Source organism: Canis lupus, chromosome 13, assembly GCF_003254725.2.
Source record: "Canis lupus dingo isolate Sandy chromosome 13, ASM325472v2, whole genome shotgun sequence".
Lineage (NCBI taxonomy): Eukaryota > Metazoa > Chordata > Mammalia > Carnivora > Canidae > Canis > Canis lupus.
Genome location: NC_064255.1, coordinates 58,990,830 through 59,015,545, shown reverse-complemented (window position 1 = coordinate 59,015,545; position 24,716 = coordinate 58,990,830). Strand labels below are relative to the sequence as shown.

General features: G+C 37.0%; 1 protein-coding gene and 1 pseudogene across 1 annotated transcript in view; one reads left to right on the top strand and one right to left on the bottom strand.

Annotated features, from left to right (window-relative positions):
• Positions 1-24,716, top strand: part of LOC112652334 (transmembrane protease serine 11F) — a 93,979-nt gene that overhangs the window by 57,496 nt on the left and 11,767 nt on the right. Inside the window, exons 5-8 of the mRNA XM_025435844.3 lie at positions 13,347-13,414; positions 15,258-15,421; positions 17,723-17,761; positions 21,722-21,923. Of these exons, the coding sequence (XP_025291629.1) occupies positions 13,347-13,414; positions 15,258-15,421; positions 17,723-17,761; positions 21,722-21,923 (473 nt within the window). The remainder of the gene's footprint in view (positions 1-13,346; positions 13,415-15,257; positions 15,422-17,722; positions 17,762-21,721; positions 21,924-24,716) is intronic.
• Positions 1,566-10,731, bottom strand: LOC112652145 (CUE domain-containing protein 2-like; annotated as a pseudogene).

Genomic DNA, 24,716 nt, shown 5'->3' with positions numbered 1-24,716 from the left:
CACCATTCAACCAGTACACTTGAATTTATTACCATCTTCTCTATGTATGACTTGGTTATTCTTGACCCTTTTCTTTTCTATATCAGGTAATACACACACATACATACGATACACACCTTCATATTAGGATTTTTATTTAACTTGCTTCAAATCTAGAGGTCTAGAAAAATAATTGACATCTTCATTTATTTATACATATTTACCATAAGTTTTATAAAGCTTTAAAATGTTTTCCTTAAAGGTCTTATTCATCTTTGGCTAGATTTAATATTAGAGGCCCTTTTATGTCATTGTTATTTGGTATCATTTTAAAGAACATTTTCTTACTGGTTTTTACTGGTGTATAGAAATATGACTGGCTTTCATAGTCTCTTTTCATGCCCTCTTCTCTTTTGTAATTGGTGTTTCTGAGTGCTGAGTGTTTCCTGAAGTTTTTAGAGAAGATAGGCTTTCTTCTTGGCTGTGTTTCTGTGATTCATATCAGAGGCAGTTTTGTTTCCCAACAGATATTTGGTAATTTCTGGAGACTTTTTTTGATTGTCACACTGGAAGGAGGATTGTTATTAGCAACTAGTATCTAGAGACCGGGGATGCTGCAAAACACCCTACAAATCAAGGATAATTCCCTACAAAAAAGACTTATCTGGCCCAAAATGTCAATACTGCTGAGGGTGAGAAATCCTATTCTAGTCTGTGACTTCCCTCATCTGACTTTGTCAGTTGTTTTTCCTTCATTTGTTGAGTTTAGGAAAAGAGTTAAATCTATCATCTACTAAAGATATCTCTTTGGTTTTTATCAGTGCTCAGATTTATCTCTATTTACATACCTTTAACATAATTTTAATGGGATTTTCAAAAAGTAGGAGAGAATATATAGTTAATCTACTATCCTAGACAAAAATCTCCTTATTTGCATGTTATCCAAGCTTACCATTTAAAAATCAACTAGTTTTTAGAATCAAAACTAAATGTCCTTCCATAAGAATTACCTCCTTGTAATTGTGACTAAATATCCTTCCATAAGAATTCAAATCCTTGAATATTTTATTTTCCTTTCTCTTTCTCTATACTTTCCTTTTCACTATATCTCATTGTACTTTAAATTTCTCAGAGGACAATGAATACAATTAAAATTTTATACATTGTGGATTTGTGCATAATAAGCAAGCAGGATTTTTCTGGTTAGTTCCAATATCTTTTATGATGACAACAATTTATTGACCTTTTGTTTTTTGTCATCAGAGACTGTTAAGCTAATACCTCCTCAGAAATGTGAAGGATTCTTTTATATTGCTTAACTGTAATTTTTTTCATTCTCTTTCACTTTCCTTTTATGAAGCCAGTTTCCTTACTTCCCCCCTCCCCACCTACCCTGAGGACCACCTTTACTGTGCCTATGGGAGCTCCAAGAAGAGGTCAATACTGTGGGGCAAGGGAGAAGAAAGCAGGGTAGAGAAAGGGGACAGAAGTTAGGACAGGCCCTGTGTGGGGGTATAGGGCTCCTGCATCCTTCTGGGATCTGAGTCTAGAAAGCTCTGACAGAGTGGTGAATGCCTCAGTGGAAACTACTTTCTGGCTAGCATGAGGTTAATATGTGTGGCCTTCATCTCCTTCAGCTCAGGGTTCCACACATATTTGAATTGCTCCCCTTTGGTGCTCACTACCTGGTTGTTAATGTATCGGATCAGCTTTTTGGAGGCCTCCCTGGGAGCCATGTGTTGGTAAATCTTCTGATCCTCTGTGCTATCCAGTATCATGTACTTCTGCAGGAAAAAGGACTTCAGTTCATCCTTTTGAGGGCCTCTGAGGCATCTGGGCAGGTCCTGGTTGAGGTCAGTACAGGCTAGAGTCTTCTTCTCCTTCCCCTCTACCAGCACCTGCATAACTTCTTCCAAATCTCTCTGAGCTTTGGGCCTGCTCCACTGAGTAGGGAGGGAACACCTTCAGGAGTACAGGCACCCCTGGCAACAGCTTCTCCTCAGCACTGACTGCCTCATGCTGAGTATCTCCAGCATCAGCAGTAGGAGAGGCCCCAGTTTCTTCTTTGAGCTTTTCAGGCCACTGCAGGGGCTATGTGGAGATGGGCACCAGGCCTTGGACATCAGAGCTCTGAATTTGCAGGTTATCTTTTTTCTTGGCACCACTCAACTGCCCTGAGAGTTTCTGCATCATGTCCCCTATTGTACTCCTTGGAATGTGGGCAAAGCCAGGCCATCATCATCTCAGTGAAAGCCTCCATATTGAAGTTCTCTTCTGATGGCCCTGATGGGCCGAGGTTCTCCAGGAGCCCAAACACATCGGAGAAGATGACCTTAGCTAAACCATTGAGGTTAGCCCTTGGGAGGTGTGTCTGGACAAAGGCAAGGAGGATTTCACTGACAATCCTCTCCAGCCCCAAGCTCTCTCTGCTTCTGCTCTGTCAGACACCGCCAGTAACTTTTCCAGCACATTGAAGCTCTCACCCCTCCCAGTTTCCTTACTTAAAAAAAAAAAAAAAAATCTTTCTTTAGAAAATTTCCTTCAGTGTCTCTCCAAACCGGGATTTGACTTTTATGATTATGGGAGATAATGGTGAAAATGCATAGGCTATGATTCATTCATTCATCTATGCAACCACCCATTAAGCCATCAATTAATTTGTTTATCCACTTATTCATGTATTTTTAATGAATGTTTAGTGCTCTTCATACTTCAGGATTCTGTCAACTGCTGGACATACCAGAAAATGTGATTTCTTTATTGGTGACCAAGATAATAAATAAAGCATTATATCTATCTTTAATAATTTAATAATATTTCAAGTTATTAATAGTTTAAATCATTGTTCTTCAGCAAATTTTAAACTACATTATAGAGGTATGGTTGACACGTAAAAAGCTGTGCATATTTAATGTATACAACTTGATGAGTTTGGGAAGTATGTACCTAAGAAACCATGATGGTGGTAACACCATTAAAGACATAAATATATCCAACACCTTCCAAAATTTCCTCCTGTCTCTTTTATTATTATTGTTATTAATAGTATTATTAATTATTTTTTGTGTGTGTGGTAAGAATACTTAAGAGCCTCCTTGTTTCAAATTTTAAATAAACACTACAGTATTGTTAGCTATAGACACTGTGGTAGTAGTCCTCCAGAACTTATTAATCTTGTGTAACTAAAACACTAAAACTTTGTACCCTTTGACCATCATCTACCCATTTATGCCTCCCCTCACACCATGGCAACCATGATTCACTTTTTTGCCTTTATGAATTTGACTATTTTACATTCCACATATAATTGGAATCATATAGCATTGTCTTGCTGTGTCGGGCTTATTTCATTTAGCCTAACATCTTCCAGATCCATTTATGTTGTAAATGGCAGGATTTCCTTGTTCTTTAAAGCTGGATAATATTCCATTGTGTGCATATATCACATCTGCTTTATCCATTTATCAACAAATGAATATTTAGGTTGTTTTCATATCTTGACTATTATGAATAATGCTACAATTTGCAAATATTTTCCCCCATTCCATAGATTCCTTCTCATTTTGCTGATGGCTTCCTTTGCTGTGTAGAAGCTTTTAATTTGATATAATCTCACTTTTTTATTTTTGTTTTGTTTTATCTTTATTTTTTTGCCTGATTTTGGTGTCACATCTAAAAAATCATTGCCGGGACCAGTGTCAAGGACCTTTTTCTCTATGTTTTCTTCTAGGAGTTTCATGGTTTCAGGTCTTAAATTTAAGCCTTTAATCTATTTTTAGTTGATTCTGTATATGGAGTGAGATAGGGATCTAACTTCATTCTTCTGCATGTGAAAAATTAGTTTTCCTAAGACAATTTCTTGAAGAGACTATCCTTTCCCCATGATGTATTCTAGGTGACCTTGTCAAAGATTAGTTGACCATATATGCATGGTTTTATTTTTGGACACTCTATTCTGTTATATTGGTCTATATATCTGTTCTTATGCCAAAACCATACTATTTTGATTACTAAAACCTTGTAATATAATTTGAAATCAGGAAGTATGATGCCTCCAGCTTTGTTCCTCAAAGAATTCAAGATTTCTTTGGCTATTCAGGGTCTTTTGTGGTTCAGTATATATTTTAGGATTGTTTTTTCCATCTGTGAAAAATGCATTGTTATTTTCATAGGGATTATATTGAATCTGTAGATTGCTTTGGGTAGAATGGACATTTAACAATATTAAATCTACCAATCCGTGAATGTAGGATATCTTTTCACTTATTTGTCTTCAATTTCTTTCATTAATGTTCTACAATTTTCAGTGTACATATCTTTTACCTCCTTGATTAAATTTACTATTACATATTTTATTCTTCTTGATACTGTTGAAAATGGTGTTATTGATCTCTGGGTTGTGAGATCAAGCCCCAGATTGAGCTCTGTGCTTAGTTCAGAGTCTGCTTGAGATTCTCTTCCTCTCCTTTCCTGCCACTTCCCCTCCTCATGCATGCTCACTCTCTCTCTCAAGTAAAATAATAAATAAAATCTTTTAAAAAAGAAAATGGTATGACGGGCACTGGGTGTTATTCTGTATGTTAGTAAATTGAACACCAATTAAAAAAAAAATTAAAAAAAAAAAAAAAAAGAAAATGGTATTATTTTCTTAATTTCTTTTTCAGATAGTTCATTATTAGTGTATAGAAATGTGACTGAATTTTGTATTTTGATTTTGCATTCTGCGGTTTTAATGAATCCATTTATAAGTTCTCACAGATTTGTGTGGGGGGGGTATGTGAAATCTTTAGGGTTTTCTACTGTAAGCACATTCTGTTAACAGAGAGAGTTTTACTTCTTCCATTCTGATTTGGATGGCTTTTATTTGTTTTTCTTATCTGATTGCTCTGGCTGAGATTTTCATCACTGAGCTGAATAGAAGTAATGAGAATGGGCATCCTTGTCTCATTTCTGATTAAAGGAAAAGCTTTTAGCTTTTCATCATTGACTATGTTAGCTGCTATGTTAAGGTACATGCCTAATTTATTAAGAGTTTTTAATCATGACAGGATGTTGAATTTTATCAAATGTTTCTTCTGTACGCATTAAGATGATCATATGATTTTTATTCTTCATTCAGTTAATATGGTATATTAACATTTATCAATACATTTATGTTGAACCATCCTTGCATTCCAGGGATAAAACTTATATGATTATGGTGTGTGACCTTTTATGTGCTGTTGAATTTGGTTTGCTAGTATTTTGTTTAGGATTTTTGCATCCATATTCCATCAGGAATATTGGCCTATACTTTTCTTGTAGTCATCTGGTATCAAGGTAACACTGACCTCATAAAATGAGTTTAAAGTTCTTTTTTTTTTAAAGACTTTATTTATTTATTCATGAGGGGCACAGAGAGAGAGAGGCAGAGACATAGGCAGAGGGAGAAGTAGGCTCCTCACAGGGAGACTGATGTGGGACTTGATCTCTGAACTGGGATCATGCTGTGAGCCAAAGGCAGAGGCTCAACTGCTGAGCCACCCAGGCATCCCTAAAATGAGTTTAGAAGTGTTTCTCTTTATTGATTTTTTTAGAATAGTTTGAGATTATTGGTATCAATTCAAGAAAAGTTTGGTAGAGTTAGCCACTAAAGCCATCTGGTCTTGGACTTTTCTTTGTTGCAAAATTATTCAATTTCTTTTTTGTTATTGGTCTCCAGATTTCTTGTATCTTCATGACTTGATTTTGATAGGTTTCATGGCTCTAGGAATGTACCCATTTCCTCTATGTTATCCAATTTGTTGGGTTATAATTGTTCACAGTAGTCTCCTATCATCCTTTTTATTTCTGTGATATCAGTTGTAATGTCTCCTCTTTCATTCTTGATTTTATTTGATTCTTCTCCCTTTTTTCTTAGTCTAACTAAAGATGTGTCAATTTTGTTTACCTTTTCCAAAAGCCAACTCCTAGTTTCATTGATCTTTTCTATCATTTTTCTAGTCTTTATTTCATTTATTTTTGCTTTGCTCTATTATTTCCTTCCATCTGATAACTTTGGAATGTTTTTAGTTTTTTTTTTTCTAGTTCCTTAAGGTCTGAAATTAGGTTGTTCATTTGAGACTTTTTTAAAAAAGATTTTTTGTATTTATTTGAGAGAGAGAGTGTGAGGGAGATCATGAGCAAGGAGAGAGGGAGAGGAAAAAATAGGCTTCTGCTGAATAGGGAGCATGACACAGGGGCTTGATCCCAGAACCCTGGGATCGACCCAAGCTGAAGGGACACTTTGACAGACACTTAACTGACTGAGTCACCCAGGTACCCCATGAGACCTTTCTTTTTTCTTAATGTAGGTGCTTATCATTATAAACTTCCCTCTTAGAACTGCTTTTTCTGCATTGCTTGTTTTGGCATGTTGTATATTCATATTCACTTTTCTCAAGATTTTTTGCCTGTTTTTAAAGATTTTTTTTTTTTTGCTTTTGATTTCTTCTCTAACTTATTGGTTACTCAGGAATGTGTTGTTTTATTTCCACATAATTGTGAATTTTCTTATTTTCCTATTGTTATTGATTTCCAGTTTCTACTATTGTGATCAGAAAAGATAATTGATACAATTTCAATCTTCTTAAATTTATTGAGACTTGTTTTGTGTCCTAACATATTATCTATCCTAGAGAATGTTCCATGCACACTTGAGAAGAATGTATTTGCTTCTCTTGGGTGGAATGTTCTAACATGTCTCTAGGGCCATTTGGTTTATACCATTGTTCAAGTTCACTGTTTCTGCATTGACTTTCTGACTGGATGATCTATTCATTGTTTCAAGTGGGAATATTGAAATTCTCTACTATTATTTTATTGCTGCCTATTTCTCCCTACATTTCTATTAATACTTGTCTTATATATTTAGGTGCTCCAATGTTATGTTCAGCATAAGTTTTTTAAAGATAGTTATTTTCTTTAGTGTCATTCTCTACCCCAAGGCTCATCTGAAATCTCAGAGCCAGATGTGTGATAGGTTTTGCCACAGAACTGTTTTGTTTGAAAAATGGATTTATATTTTGATAAACAATCCATTGTTATTAGCAGAGTTAAAATTATTAATACAGTAATTAAAAAAAGATAATAATTGTTTTCTCACTAAGAATTACTACTTTAATTATGTTAAAATCAATGAGTGAAGTATGACTATTTAATTCAATGTAATATAGCAAGGAATTACTGAGTACCTATTCTAAGACTAGCACTGAGCTGGTTTCTCATTCTAATACAGACTGATCCTCACTTTCCTCTTGGAGACATTCAATAATGAGTGCACTTTCTGTAGATTCCACACCTAAAGGCCAGTGCTATGAAAACTTGTTTTTTTAATTTAAAAATAAACATAAACAATGTTTGAATACCTTTTGCAGCCTCAATGAATCATTAGCTTCACTTTGAAAATCAATGCTCTGAATAATCCAAAAGGTTAATACTAATTACATCACAGAGGTAATTTCACCTCGAGGTAAGAGGCCTGGGCTGTTTGTGTTATACCAATAAGGACTGCCCAAGGAAAGTGGACACAAGCTCCCAGACATCAGTAAGTAAGGTGCTCAAGTCAGGCAAAGGCAAGTCTCTGGAGAAGTGTTGGTGTGAGTTATTACCAATCAACACTTATAGATCCTGGAGCATTAGTGCACTTGCCCAGTAAATGTAGTTTAGATAGGGAAAAATATCTGCTACAATTCCATTTTTACCACAGTTTATCATCTGTGAGTGAAGTCAGCTTCTAAATAAATTTCCTAAGAAAGAGGAAAATTTTTATTTGCTTGTAGGTGACAATAAAATTCCCACTGGCCTAGGCCTCTGGATCATCCAAGATATGATCCTGATTTTGCTTCTTTTTCTTTTGTTGCTCTGTAAATTCTCATAATAAACAGGACAGTTTGGGTAGAAAGCAGAAACCCAATGAACACATCAAAGATAAAGAAGGAAAGAAAGAAGGGGGAGGGAAGGAGGAAAAAGGATATGAGAAAGGGAGGAAGGAGGGCAAGAAGATTATTGGAAAAATCTAGAGATTCATTTGACTTCAGGTATAGTGGGATTCAGAGGCACAAATAATGTCAAGCTTTCTCCATGTGGCAGATGACATAGCTTACATCTACTTTATATTCACACGTTTCCAGGTATTAACTGAAGCGGGAAAAGACAATTTTTCATAATAGCACTTGTAGGAAAATTTGAAGAACCAATCTAGCTGGCCAAAATTGGAATATCTCCTCAACCCTACACTAATCACTGTGACCAAGAGAATAAACTTGTGCCACCTTTGTGGTAAATGGGAGAAGGGGCAAGTTTAGCTCCACCTGGACCATATGGAATGAGTTCTCTATAGGAAAAAAGGGCTCTCTTAGCAGAAAAAAGGGGATGTGGGGGGAAGTACCAGTGAGTATACAATAACTCTAATTCTAAAATTTTAATCTCTAACCCACATATCTCTGAACTCTAGACTTGTACATTCAATGGTCTACTTGACATTTCCGCTTGGATATCTCACAGGCATCTTGATGTTATATCTAAATCCAATTCTTAGAAGTTGTTCCCTTTCTCACTCTCTAATTCCTATTTCTTTCCACTCAACAAATGACATCACATCCATCTAGTTGCTAGAATACTATTTTCCCTCATCCTCATGTCTAGTCCATTCACAAGTGATGTTTCTACTTCTAATTCACTGTCTCCATCCTGGAACTAGCTATGCATTACCTCAAATAGGTAGCTCACCAAAATCATTGCTTCCACTCAGGCCACTTCTAATATCTTGTCTACATGATCCTTTGAAAACATATTATATATTATTTTGCTTAAAATTTCATAAGTGGCTTCCAAACGTGCATAGAATAAGATCCAAGCTTTTTGTGAAGTCCTCCAAGGAACTTAGTGCCCTGGCTCTGACTGTTATTCCCCCAGTGTCTATACTCTCTTCCTTGCTTACTGTTTTCTAACCATATTGGCCTTCTTTTTGCACATTCTGTTTTTTTTACCTGGAAGATTGTCTCATGATCTTACTCTTTTTGTTGCTTATTCATTCTGATCTTTCAGATACCACTTAAATGTCCTTCTTGGAGAACCCCAGCCATTTTCCTCCATTACTTTATTATATTAGTTGTCTCTTGTAATTAATTTATTTTTGTTGATTACTATCTGTAATCAACTCATATATTCTATGAGTCCAAGGACCATAGATTTTTGTTTACTGATTTTTATCCAGTGTTTTCACAGTGCCTTAAGCATATAATATTCCTAATCAATTGCACTGAGTGAATAAATAAATGAGTAAAAAGGAAAGGGAATATAGTAAAGGAGTCATGAAGAGATGCAAAAGCTGGCATTTTTCCCTTTGCACTGTTGTTTACGATTAACCACAGCTAGAGAATCAATCAATTAATGAAAATGTTATTGTGCACCTATTTTGTGCAAGACTGTGAAGAATGCCAAGGTCTAAATAGTATAGTCTCTTCCTTATTGGAGTTTGTATTATGGTTTATGTATGAAAGCCTGTGCACAGAAAAAAAATAGAAACTAGATAGATTAGAAAACAAGATGATATGGCAGTATGAGAGCTGTCATAGTACAGAATACAATTGTCAAATATATATGATGTGAACAAAAAGTATTTTAAGAGTTCAGAGGAAGGAAAAATCCCTTTGAGCTAGCAGGAAGTTTTCCTGGAGAAGAAAGGGACAACGGATTTGTTTTATTTGTGTATTCATCTTCTGTTGTTACATATTCCCCTGACAGTCGCAGAAAATCTGCAGAACTTGCCTGACTTATTTTCATGGGTGGACCTGGAAAGGGATTCCCTAGCTGGCATCCAGTAACTACTGATCTTTCATGAAGACTTAATCTGCATGCAGTTCCCAGCCAGAGGGAAGGGGCAAGCTCAAGCTTGTGGAAGATAGTAACTGGATATACTATTAGTCAGAGTCACAAGTATTGTTTCAAACATGTCGTTTTGTTTTTTGATGCTGGAGTTCAAACCAAGGACTCCAAGTGGGATCTGATTTTAAGGTGAGATTTTCTTCCCATTTTAGCTGAGATTCTATCTTGGTTTAGCCAGAGTAATTTAAAAAAAAAAATCTATTCTTTGGTTTGGACCATAAAAAGGGAAGGATATAATTAGTTTTTGTAATTTGGACTAAATGTAACATTACTGAGTTCTCAGTAGAAAAATATAAGCAGCAAGTTAATTTTCTCCAGAAATTGCTTATAGTGATGAATAGATGTCTGAAAAGGAACAGTTTTTCGGAAGCAGAAAAACAAAACAAAACAAAACAAAAACTCCCAAGAGATGATCTTTTTTTTTTTTTTACAAAGTTTGGATTCAGGAAATAAAAGATGTATTTGAGGCCTTTTTAAGGGTTTCCTGCTGCAGGTCTTCTCTACCCCTCACCAACCTAAACATCTGTCATCAGGTATATAAGAAACTTCAGGATCTTCAATGTCACTTAATATACTTAAGAACACAAGCTCTAGAGCCAGGTTTCCTCGGTTCATGTGCCAGAACCAGCACTCCGTATGCCACCTTAGAGAAGTTTACCTGGGTGTCCTGATATAGTTTCTTCATCTTTAAAATAAGGCTGATGAGAATTTAAAAAATACTTTACTTCTAAGTAGTATGAGGTTTAAACAAAGGAACTGGCTCATGCATACCGCGTAGTATGGACTTAGTACAAGTAAGCTATTATTAGTCACACCAATACTGTACTGTACCAAGAATTCACCCATTTTTAAACAGAGGTTTAAACAGGGGAAGATAGTCTTGCTCCGAATCACATTTTAGTTTGAGTAGAGTCTTAGTACTTTCTTATACTCTGGTCTGACAGAATCAAGGCCCTTCCCCAAATGCTATCATGTGTACAGTTCAGAATTTCAGAAGACATGTATATAAAGTGCTAGAGACCTTAACATTGGACTTTCTCCCTGTTCCCCGAGGTATGGAAATAAAATGAGCTCAGAGAAGCTTAATGAAATCATCACTCAGAAGTGATCCAGATCCCTGGAGTGACCTACAAAAGCATTTCACCACTGGAGGCTCCTGGCTCCCACCTTGCTTTAGATTCCTGTGGATTTTTTTAAAATTTTATTTATTTATTCATGACAGACAGAGAGATAGAGAGAGAGGCAGAGACACAGGCAGAGGGAGAAGCAGGCTCCATGCCGGGAGCCTGACATGGAACTCGATCCAGGGTCTCCACGATCACACCCCAGGCTGAAGGTGGTGCTAAACCGCTGGGCCACCAGGGCTGCCCTCCCGTGGATTTCTATTTATACTTGGCAACATGATTTGCAGATAAAACAGAACAGTGTGTTGTTATCTTCTTCTCTTTACCATAGTGTTGATTTATCTTTTTTTTAAGATTTTATTTATTTATTTGAGAGAGAGACAGAGACAGAGACAGAGTCACAAGGAGAGAGAGAAACAGGCTCCATGCAGGGAGCCCGACGTGGAACTGAATCTGGGGTCTCCAGAATCACACCCTGGGCTGAAGGCCACGCTAAATCGCTGAGCCACCCGGGCTGCCCACATGCACTGAATGTTTACTGTGGGCCAGGCAGTGTTCAAAACACTGAAGGTAAAAAGATGGATCAGACCCACTCCCTACCGTCATATAGCTCACAGGCCAGAGTGGGAAGGAACAACTGTATGGGAAAGGAAAACACCGGTATGATGCTGGGGTGGCCCAAATAAAGGAGTGTTGAACTTTGGGGAGGGCAAGTCAAAGAAAACTTATTTGTCACCGGAGTGTCTGGATACTGACAGAATTGTCATTAAAGGAATTGCTAGAGGGAAAAAAAAAGTGCATTGTAGGAAGAAGGAAATGAATGTGCAAAGCCATAGAGGTATGAACCAGTCTAGTGAGATTAGGAAAGAGCAAGTAGTTCAGAAGATAAGAAAATAGTCTTTGAAGGTAGGGGTGGGGCAAGGGCTAATGAAAGCGTGAGATTGTGGAGCTCACGCTAAGGGAAGCACAGAGCTTGAGGCAGGAGTGTAACATGCTCAGTTTTGCACTTCAGGCATATCACCTGGTTGGTAGCATTGCTGGGGAGCAACTGAGAGGAGAAAGGACAGAGTAGAATCACATAAACATGCCAACGAGGGGATAGAGGCCCAGGCACAAGTTTTGGCGGAGTTGATCTTAGACCATAGTGGAATTAGGTGAAGGGAGGGAGAGTCAATATTTAGTAGGTAAAGTCTACTGAGCATTGTTACTAGTTTAAAGGAGTCAGGGAGAGGGAGAAATCTTGTGGGGTGGGAGGCAATATTCCCTCTGCCCAGAGGGTGTAGTATTGGGGGTGCAAGATTTACCAGGAAGGTGGGTCTTACGTAAACTTATGTGGACTTGTAATTTCTGATTTCTGGCTCTCAGTCTAGTGCTTCTTCCTGTGAGGCACTACCTCAGTAGTCTTTCGGGAATTAGGTCCTGGGAAATCAGCTCACTGAGCATCTAAATCCTTCAATGTCACAGGCTGGAAAAGCTGAGTAACGAAATGCTGACCGCATGAAGTGTGGTGAAACTTATTCCCAAAGCTGATATGAGTTGTGAAAGCCAACCTGTCACGGAAAGGTGACTAACAAGTGAGGGTGTCAGAGTCAAATAACACGCATTGTTACTTATTGTGACAAATGCTCTAGTAATGGGATAATCATTTAAGAGAGCAAAGAGTTAATACAAATGGTGGACTAGGTGCCACATTTAAGAATAAAACAAACTTAGTGTGGGCTTTCTTAGAAGTGAGGATGCTGGGGTGCCTGGGTGGCTCAGTCAGTTAAGCGTCCAACTCTTGATTTCATCTCAGGTCATGCATGATCTTAGGGTCATGAGATCCAGCCTCGCATCAGGCTCCTCAATGGGTGTAGAGCCTGCTTGGGATTATCTCTCTCACCCTCTGCACCTCCCCACCCTGCTCATGTTCACTCTCTTTCTCCCTCTCAAAAATATAAATTAATTAAATTAAATTAAAAGTGAGGATGCTATGCTGCCTTTAAAAATAGCACAGATACTTAAATTCACTTGACAATAGTCAAAATGAACATTATCAATAGTTTACTGTATACCAGGTAAGGTGTGAAATGTGTGATAAACATTACTTCATTTAATCTTCAAAAAAAACTCTATGAGGTAAATATTGTTTTTATCCTTTTTTACAGGATAACTGTAACAATTTTGTTAAAGTTTTCATTTCTGCAAGGATTAAAATCTCTTTTAGTCTTACCACTATGATAAACCAGTTCCAATCTGGGAATAAACCAAAACTGTCTCTGCCTCAACTCTAGAAAAACCAAGAAGTAACTAACTGTTTCATAACTAATACTTCTCTCATTTAATTTTTCTAACCAGATGTCCAGGATATTTCGACGTTCTTCTGGAGGAGGTCGGTTTATCAAATCTCATGTTATCAAACTGAGGTATGTAAACTTAGTTCACAACTTCACACCCGTACCCTTGAGAAACACTTGATTAACATGACTGCCCACCTCCCCCAGGCAAATCTTTGCAGAAATATAAATACTTCATAAATCCTGAGCAGTCCACCTTATGCTGCATAGGTATTTCCCAGTCACAATAAGAAGAGGTAAAATGCCCAATGTCAAGAGGCAATGTCAAAGTAGACATTGGAAGGGGAGGAATGGCACAGGTGACACACTTGCGCCTTCAGCTCAGGGCTAACGAGAATTTAGATCAGCTCTTTTTAATTATCCTCATTCTACGCCTAACCAACAACAGATCACGACTTTCTGTGTAATAAGGTTTTTCCTTAATGCCATTGCATTTTTATTATTTCTAATACCTTTTCATTTTTACTTCTGATAAAAGGCAGTATGCATAAATTGAACATATGTTTGTTGTAAGAGACTCAAATAAATTATTAGAATCCATCTTGAATATACTTTTTATATCATGTCCAAAATGCTTGACATTTACTGGAATAATATATCTTGTTTTCTACCCATTTTTAAAAAATGTTTTATTTATTTTATTTATGAGAAACACACAGAGAGGCAGAAACACAGGCAGAGGGAGAAGCAGGCTCCCTGCAGGGAGCCCGATGTGGGACTCGATTCCAGGACCCCAGGATCACGACCTGAGCCAAAGGCAGACACTCAACTACTGAGCCACCCAGGCACCCCCCACTCTTTTTTTTTTATTTTATTTATTTTATTCATGAGAGAGAGAGAGAGAGAGAGAGAGAGAGATTTTCTACCCATTTTGATGGAAAATTTTAAACTTTTTCTTTGGCTATCAATCCATATTCAAATATAAGTATTTGTAATGCGTACTTGTCTGTCTGCTTCACTTCTTGATGGTAAAGTACATATACACATGGTTAGGGAGCTCCTGCCTTGTCTTCTCTCCCCCTCTCCACTTTTGTTCCTTCTTTACTTTCTCCCTTCTTTCTTCCCTCCCTCCTTCCTTCCTTCTCTGATTCTTTGTTTTAAGGTTAAATTTTCCTCTGAAGGGCAACTGGAGGCTTTCTAGACCTATACATTACAGTATAATATGTGATCCCTTTATCAAAGGATTTCCTTTAATAAGTACTTTCAATAATTATCCACTTAAAAACACATATTAACTGACCGTCAAATCCCAAAATATAAATGGTTTAACACAGTAAAGGTTTACTTCATCTCCATAACATAGTCCAAAGAGTCAGAAGTGGCAACAGAGATGTGGATGCTAGGAGGGATGTAGAATGGAATTGGCTACCGGATTCTGCATCTGGTTGGCAATACGGGAAAAGTGAAAGTATGAAGGATGGTATGGGAGGTTACAGAGGCCAGGTTGGAGGTGGGGTTTGTCATTTCTGTCCACATTCCATTGTCCAGAATTCACTAGAGCTTCAATGAACTGCAAAGGAGGTCAGGAAATGAAATCTAGCTTTGTGCTCAAGAGGCAAACGTAACTGGGTTTCATGAACAAAAAACATTGTCTCTGCCATTTCACTATTGAAAAATGATGTTGATTATGATGGTCCAGACTGTCTTAAAAAAGCAAATTAAATTTAAACAAGTGCATATGAAGCATGATTTCATGAACATCTCTTTTCCCAACCCCCTGCAGATTATGAGCTAAGTAAGGAGCAAGAACAGTGTTTTTCAGCTATGTATCTGAGCCAGTATTTCTAGAGATAATTTAGAAATCTGATGTACACCTATTTCATCCACTCATTTTAAAAACTTAATATGAATCTTAATAGATAAAAATAGTTAATGATTAGAGAGGTGGCTTTATCTGCTTTTTTGCTTTCAGCCCAGATGAACACGGTATGAAAATTCTTATGGTGCTCATGTTTCGATACCCATCTACTGATAGTGCTGAGAGAATTAAGAAAAAAATTGAAAGGATTTTATCTGAAAGTCTGAAGACAAAGCAGTTGCCTTTGACTATAAACAGACCATCCTTTACACTCACATGTAAGTCTTTTTACCATCTTTGTGGTTCCCTTGCAATCCTCTTTATTTTTCATAAGAATTTAGATCAATGTCTTCTCCCATTTTAAGACTTTACCACTGATACACACATATTGGTGTGGAGTAAAACTAAAATAAAAATTCACTATAAAGCAAAGTTTAATTTTAGGAATTTATTTTCATATTTGATGAGGGCTTTTGCTAAGGTTTCTAAGTTTTTCCCCATATATAATGTTGGATCTTTTCAAAAGCATGAGAGGGTAGGTATAATTTTCACCATTTTAAGGAAGTTGAGACTCAAGGAAGAAGTAAGTCATGGACCTAGGAAGCCTTGGGGCCAAAATTAAGCACAGGTGTTCTGACTCCCAGAGGTCTTTACAGGTCAGTTCTGGGGGTTAGCTTCTACAGTATCAGGGAAACAAACATCTTTATGAAGGTTTAAATCTGGAGGGTGAACCATTGACATGATCTGTGAAGAAGTTCTGTAGGTTATTTCCAGTTTAAAATGATGGGTCATTTATTTCCCTTATTTATCCCTCACAAAACAAAATCAGAAAACTTTTGTTTTTCCCTGAAAGTAGAAGAAAATGAGGTAAAAACGTTAAGAAATTAAAATTACTTCACCGCTTGGAATCCAAACTGAGAGGCATAATAATGTGTTTCAAATGCTAAATTCAAGGTCAGGTAGTGTGTCTTTTTAGTTCCTTACCCCTCCCCCCAAATGCTAGCCTAAGTATTACACATAATAGGTGTTCCAGTTGTGTTCACTGTTCAGATTAAGTACTGCAAGGGCAGCTACTTCTGATTTATTATCAAGAAATAAGTCTTGCCCTTTGGACTGGAAAGTCTTTTCTCCCTGAAGCATCAATGAATTTAAGAAAAATATTGTCTAAAGGTAATTTCTTCAATGTTAGAAATCAGGAAAATCCTTAAAGTCCATTTTGAGATAGAAGCCTCACACACATTAATGGCAACTTTCATGAAGTAATTAGAATTAGTGAAGAATATGGTATCCACCTTACGTGTTAATTATATTCCAAAGTAAAACATATTTTTCAGCATTCTATAAATGGCAATCTTAAATTAAATTTCAATTCCTGATAATATACTTGCCCCTAATGCAGGATCATTTATGCTAAAATAAAATATCCATCATAAAAGATATGTTAAAGGGGTGGTTTTTTTTTTTTGCAATTTTTTTAAAAGTAATTTTTACAATTTTTAAAAAAAATAATTTTTCAGACTTCTTGGTTATGTACACTGACTTTTTATTACACAGTTGTTTTATTTTTTTTTTATTTTTTTTTTTTTTAAGGGAATCCTTTACATTGTCTTCCCTCCTCCAGCTTCTACACAGTTGTTTTAATATCAAAATAACTATATTCTATGACAATATTCAATAACAAAAATTCTACTACAAATATTTTTTTTCTTCCACAAATATATCTCTCATTAAATAGAGAGAAGTGAAACATCCAGGAAACCTCTGGTAGGGTTTGGGGCTCACATCCCTCTCTTGAGGAAGTCAGTGTTCCTGAGGAAATCATCATATACTTCCCTAATTTCTCTGTCAAATAAAACAAAACAAACATCAAACAAATGCAATGAAACTAAACTTAAATGAACACAAAGAGAAGTTTGAAGGGAAAAAGATGTCACAGAAGAGAGGCATAAAGTAGTATTGATGGGGCTCTTGGACTGGCTGGATGTCAAAAACCTTCATGCCTCTCATGGAACCTTCTACAATATTCATCATGAGGAAGAATCCTTAGCAAGAGAAGGCCAGCAACCTGCACTGAATGAAAGCCTATCCTTTTTAGACCAGGGCTACCACCTGGGCTGTGAGGGGCCTATGATGCCCTTAGCTCCCTGGAGCTTCCCTTTCAACACTGGCCACCAGGGTTATGCCTGACACAAATAGGCTGGTGCATCTAATATAGTGGGCACCAGTTGTGATGGGAATTGGAGGTTGTTAAGCAAGTTATACCGGAACCTCCAAAGAAGGCAATCAGGGACATTTATCCTTACCATTCTTTCCTAATTTCCTCATTTCTTTTTCAGATCTCATAGCAAAGGTTAGAAAACAACAGCGTCATCTTTTCATTTTAAAGTAAAATTATACATTTTGGACCAAGTCAAATCAGAATTATGTATATATTACTTGGCTATGAAAAATCTCATACCCTCTTAAAAGATGGATGCTTTGCATAATAAGCATTTCTTATAGTGACTATTTGAACAAAATCACATAAAAAACAGGGATATATTCTTCTACCAAGTAATTTAATGTTTTGTTTATTCCAGCTATTGACAGCAAAAAGATGAGAAATCTTCTCAACAGCCGTAAGTGCCAAAACCCACAATTAACTGTCTGTTTCATAGCAAAGATAATGAATAAAAGCCACAGAAAAGTTAGAAGTAGAATTTATAGTCTTTTTTGCTCATCTTTTGTTTTTGTGAACCAAATACTTGATGCTTTTATTATTGCTTATTTTTAATATTTCAAGCATTTACATTTATAATTTACACCAAATATAATTTCAAGGTTTTTTTTCTTTTTTTTTAAAGATTTAAAAAGTTATTTTAGAGAGGCAGAGAGAGAGAGCACAGAGGGGAGGCACGGAGAGAGAGAATCTTCAGTAGATTCCCCACTGAGCATAGATCCCTATGCAGGACTTGATCCCAGGACACTGAAATCACAAACTGAGCCTAAATCAAGAATTGATCACTCAACTGACTGAGCCACTCAGATGCCCCTACAATTTCAAGTTTTACGACTTGCAGGATGTAATAAAAAAAAACCCCACAAATTTCATAGAATTCTTGCTATTATAAGTTTTGTAACTAACATTGTTTTTTTTAAAATATTATCTTTAAGTATTTCTCTTTTAATTTTCTCTCACAATTCAAAAGAATGTTTTAAGGTGGTAAGTAGTTAGGCTTTTTCCTGTTGAAATATCTCAGTTTTCTTGTGTTTTTGCTGAAATATCTGGCATGCACATTTTCTGCCTTCCCCATCCCATTTCCTTTATCTCAACTTCTTACAGGATTGTTGGGTCATACACTTTCCCTTATAAATTCTATACACATTGTTCCACTTTCTACTAGTGTTTTGTTGTAGTGGAGAAATCTAAGGCTGCTGCAATTTTTATTCTTATGTAGGTCATCTCTTTTGTTCTGGGATGAATGTAGGAAATCTTTATCCTGCAACTTATCCCAAGAAAGCTAGATGTAAGTATATTTTGCACTGAATTTTGACTAGGACATTTTGAATGTTTCCAATCTGTATACTGTTTTTTTTTCCTGATTCTGGAAAAATGTTCTTCCATTATAAATCTGATGATTGATTTCCATTCCAGTTGTTCTTTTTTGCCCCCCTCAGGAACACAAATGATTTATTTGAATTCCATTTTCTGCGCTCTGTATCAATCATTATTTCTAGATCCATTTCAGGTCACTTTCTCTGCATTCAGAAAGATCTTATCAATTCTCTGCTCCCCCACAGCCCTTATCTCTGTTGTCTGGTGTAACTTTTTCTCTTCTCCCATGTGGATTTCATATCTGCTATGACGTGTCTATGATTTGTTGAATTTATTTAATTATAGACATCTCTTGTGTTTTGTCTCCTCACTGATTATTCTCTCCCTTATGTTTGGCTACTTTTATTACATTAAGATCATATTTTCTTGTTCAACTTGGTTGGTACCAAACACATGTCCTAAAATGTTTTGTAAGAAATAACTTTCAGAGATATGTCTGTCTTCTGAGTTTATATATCATCTGATTTGAGGGGCCCTAACCATGTTATACCATTAGATGCAGGCTTAAGTTTTGATCTTATATACAGAGTTTATGAAAACTACATCAACCTCCCCCTTTGCACCACCAAATGCAGCATTTACTGATGTCAGTGCTCTTCCTTTCACTGTTTAAATTGCTTTCATGAGGCATCTCAGTTTCTTGGTACTGTAACAAAATATCATAGATTGGGTAGTTTATAAACAGCAGAAATTGATTGCCCGCAGTTCTGGAGGCTGGAAGTGTCAGATCAAGGTGCCAGCATGGTCAAGTGGGGGACCTCATCCAACACGGATTTAAAGTATTATCATGCGGGCAGCCAGGGTGGCTCAGTGGTTTGGCACCTGCCTTCGGCCCAGGGAGTGATCCTGGAGTCCTGGGATCGAGTCCCACATCAGGTTCCCTGCATGGAGCCTGCTTCTCCCTCTGCCTGTGTCTCTGCCTCTCTCTGTGTCTCTCATGAATAAATGAATAAAATCTTAAAAAAAAAAAACCTAAAAAAAAAAGTATTATCATGCCATGAGCAGAAAGGGCTATGGATCTCTCTGGAGACTCTTTAATAAGGCACTAATCCCATTCATGAGGGCCCCACCCTCATAATTAAGCATCTCCCAAAGTCCCCACATACAAATACTATCACCTCTAAGGGTTAGGATTTTAACATAAATTTGAGGGTTTCACATTGAGACCACTACATTTCCATAGAATTTCTCATTTGTCCTGTATCTCTTGGTAGGATAGTATGTCAAGAAATGTGGCTTCTGCATAGATACAGAGGAAGAAAAGTGTTTATGAGTCACAATGGGATAATTTAAACTGTAGTTTCTGGTTGGCTAGGAACAAGTGCAGTGTGGTTTTATTTCCTGGGCTGGGGAATCACAATAGCAGTGAGCCAAAGTCTTTGTCAGAGCTTACCAGGATTTCTCCACACAATTCTAGTTCACAGGCTTGATAGAGTTTGGGTAGTCCAAGAAGTTACTTTCAAACCCCGATGGATATTGTAGTTTCTATCAGAATTTATAATTTTTGTCTTATCTTTCCTCAAGTTGTGGTGATTTTGCTCCTTTTGCCTTTGAAAAATACCATTGACTCAGACTTTTCATCTACAAATGAGGATGACACCTATCAGAGAGAACTGTTATGAAAATTAGAGAAAATATATGTAACATGAATACAAGGTTTTTGCTCAAAACTAGTAGATATTATGTATATTAGTATTACTTCCATGTATATTATAAGAGGAAAGTGGGAGAGGAAGTAAGTATTAGGCACTACCAATACGACACTATATTACCCTAGAAATTCCATTTGTTCAATTTTATGGTCACTTTAAACTGGAGCTATTTGACTCTGAGGGAATTATGATGAATCTATAAATATGATTTCAGGCATCTATTTTTAACAAGTTTCTGGAAGAAAATTCCCCTTTGAAAAAAACTAGCATTTTTAATAAAAATATAAATAATTAAAAGGTATATTAATAGGGGTGCCTGGATGACTCGATTGGTAGAGCACGCAACTCTTGATCTTGGAGTCATGAGTTTGAGCCCCACAATGGGTACAGAGCTTATTTACAAAAAATAAAAATAGGGGCACCTCGATGGCTCAGTCAGTTAAGTGTCTGACTCTTGATTTTGGCTCAGATCAAGATCTTAAGGTCATGAGGTGGAGCTCCACATTAGGCTCCAGGCTCAGCACAGAGTCTGCTTGTCCCTCTTCCTTCCTCTTTGTCCCTCCCCTCCCCTTCCCACCTCCTTAAAAGATAAATAAAATCTTTTAAAAAATAAATAAAAAATGAAAATAAAAGTTACATTAATAAAATATATCAATATTCTTTCAAGTCTTATTAAGGTTGATTTGAGCTCTAACAAATTAAAGGTTTGTTGTCAGGGAATCAGAATTTTTTAAAAACTAGTGTTTCAAGTTTTAGAAAACCAAAAAAGGTCATTATTAAGACTTTAAATTCAAGGCTTGCAAAGACAATGTATAAATTCATGTCAAGGGAGAATCATGACCTGCATTCAGTACTGGGCTCTCTCTCAGGAGCAAGAACACAAGCTTTGATGTAGATCCTCCTAATTTTATGTCACTCACCAGCTGAGTGACCTCCAGAAATTTATGTTCTCTTTCCAAGATGCAGTTTTCTCATCTGAGAAGTCTGTTGCTATAAATAAATCCAAATACTTAGCAGAGGACCTGTATGTTTTTAATGCTCAATAAGTTACTTCTCTATCTCTCTATTTATCCATCCATATATGCTTAATAGGGAGAGACAAGAAGTTAATCCCCAGACTGAATGCCTTGATGGATTAGTCAATATTTCTTCTGAACCTCAACAGGATCAGAAGGACCCCTGCAGACTAACCTCAGACACTGAGTCCCAGAAAAAGGTTAAAGAACAGTAGGCACAAGCGACTGCCAAAGCATCTGCACCCAATGCGAATCAGCATATGCCCTTTTGTCCTCCTTTTCATGAAAACAAGCTAACATGTATTTCTGTGACAGGCTGTGGAATAAGGATGACATCTTCAAACATGCCTTTATCAGCATCCTCTTCTACTGAAAGGATTGTCCAAGGGAGGGAAACAGCCATGGAAGGAGAGTGGCCATGGCAGGCCAGTCTCCAGCTCATAGGGGCAGGTCATCAGTGTGGAGCCAGCCTCATCAGTAACACATGGCTGCTCACAGCAGCTCACTGCTTCCGCAAGTAAGTTCCCAGGGCTGTTGTGAGTCTTCTTGGCTTGGTCATCAATTGCCACCAATTCAGCGCTTGGGAAAAGCTTAGCTCACCAGTTTCTCTTTTACTCCATTCAGAATGGATCCTGCTCTGTCCTCTAAATGCATGATGCTTGCTCTACTCCTCATTCATGTGCTCCTTTCTCTCTTTTCTCAATGTTTATGATGTTTGGTTTGTTTCACTCTTATGGTTCCAACCACGTATTTTCCTATATTATCATAACACTAGTTTTATCTTTCCTACTCTATCATAAATTATTGTAAGTGTCAAGACTGATTGTTATACATGTAACAAATATAAACTCTTCCATGTACTGAAGAAAAAAACTCAGCTGCTTCCGTTAACTTTCTTTTTCTTTCATTAACCCCTTTATTCCTTTATTCTCTGTCAACATCCACCATCACTTTATAGGCAAGAAAAAATGAAGGATAACACTCTTGGAGCTCTTCCTTTAAGAACCATGTGAGCTGTGTGTTTCAGAGAAGTATGTGTATGACGAGAGGGACTTGCCATCCTGTTTGACTGCCTTTCTGAAAACTCATCATATATGACTTGACAGGAGTGCGCTGCTTGGGCTTTCACAGCTATCGCTTCTAAGATTCAGCTGTGTCAGTTCATATACATGGACCTCCTGTTGCCCCAGGAGATCAAGCACAACTCATCTCTCCTCCCTGAGGCTTCTTATTTAAACTCTCAAAAGACAAAAGCTCTGAATAAAGCCCTGGACAGTGGCATTGTTCACACTCTTTTTCAGAGGAAACTATGGTTGGTAGATGAGGGGGCTCTTTGCCATTCTTCCAAGAGTAACACCCAAACAGTTCCAAGGTGTCTACACCTTTCTTTATGGGTAGAGGTATAATGAAAATGACCAGGGGATTTAAAGTGACTGTCACTCTATCATTAGAGAAAAAAAGGGATTCACTTATATACATTTATAATCCTCAAAATAATTAGCATCATGCTTTAGGGGAACTTGAGTTCCATTAATTTAAAGCTTTCTGATTTTGGAGTTCATGTAGTTCTCCAATTTTTGCACTTGTTTTGGAGGGTGTCATCCATATTAGGTTTTTTTTTTTTTTTAAGATTTATTTATTTATTTATTTATTTGACAGAGAGAGCACAAGCAGGGGGAGCAGGAGAGGGAGAAATAGGCTCCCTGCTGAGTAGGGAGCCAGATGTGGGGCTCAATTCCAGGAATTGACCTAAGCCACAGGCAGACACTTAATTGACTGAGCCACCCAGGCACCCCCCATTTTAGTTTATAACTGACCTTTGTTTATATAAATTAGAGATAAATAAACCCAGAATGTCAACTTATTAATATCTAATGCAGAATATAAAATACAATGATTGAAAAACATGTCTCAGCAGGTCGAGTGAAGTCTCTGTGTGAGATATCATTTAACAGAGATCAGCCACTGAGTGTGATAAAGTAGGCATAACTGGTGACCTTCATAAGAGACACTAGTATTAGTGGTATGATGGGGAGAGGAATAAATTCAAGAGAGAATTGGAAGAAATACTTGGATTCTGTGAGTTTAGATACCACTTTCAAGGAGTTTTTAAATGAATGGGAACAGAGAAATTTGACCGTAAAGGGTGGTTGTGGACTCAAAAGAAGAATTTTTTAGATATTATAGCATATTTTTATGCCAAATGTGATAATTCAAAACAGTTGGAAAAGGTGATGGTCCTGGAGAAAAAGAGTTCAATTTTGGGGGTGATATAACTCTCCCAATGCTATAATTGCACCTTGCATTATACTATCATGAAAGAAAAATACAGTGTACTTTGAGGAGAATATCACAATTATCCAAGTAACTTTGAAATTATTATAAGTGTATTTTTCTACAGAAATAGAGTATTTTTAAGACTTGTGTTTAAGACAAATCTTCATACCCTTAGGTCCATGAAAATTGATCCCAATCTTTGTGCCACAGTGTGGGTGGGAACAAAGTTCTTGACAGCATGTCAGGAGCCACAGGCCATCTCTTTCTGACACTAACCCACTGGATATATCATTTACCTGAGTGAGTCATTTAACTTCTAAGTTTCAGTATCTTTATCCATAAAATATTGATTGAATTGAGTCTATTCCATGAGATCCCTTTTTAGTGGACAATACATGCAGGGATAGGGTATTTCTATTTGATCTACTCAGTCTATGAGCTCTTAAGGACTGACAAGTCATATATTTCTTTGTATCCTCCAGATTTCTAGTTTTCAAAAGGATGTTTCAGCCCTAAGATTTCTTTTTTTTAAATTTTTTTTATTGGAGTTCAATTTGCCAACATATAGCATAACACCCAGTGCTCATCCCGCCAAGTGCCCCCCTCATTGCCATCACCCAGTCACCCCAACCCCCCGCCCATTTCCCCTTCCACTACCCCTTGTTCATTTCCCAGAGTTGGGTGTCTCTCATGTTTTGTCACCCGCACTGATATTTTCACTCATTTTCTCTCCTTTCCCTTTATTCCCTTTCACTAATTTTTATATTCCCCAAATGAATGAGACCATATAATGTTTGTCCTTCTCCAATTGACTTACTTCACTCAGCATAATACCCTCCAGTTCCATCCACGTGGAAGCAAATGGTGGGTATTTGTCATTTCTAATGGCTGAGGAATATTCCATTGTATACATAAACCACATCTTCTTTATCCATTCATCTTTCCATGGACACCGAGGCTCCTTCCACAGTTTGGCTATTGTGGACATTGCTGCTAGAAACATCGGGGTGCAGGTGTCCCGGTGTTTTACTGC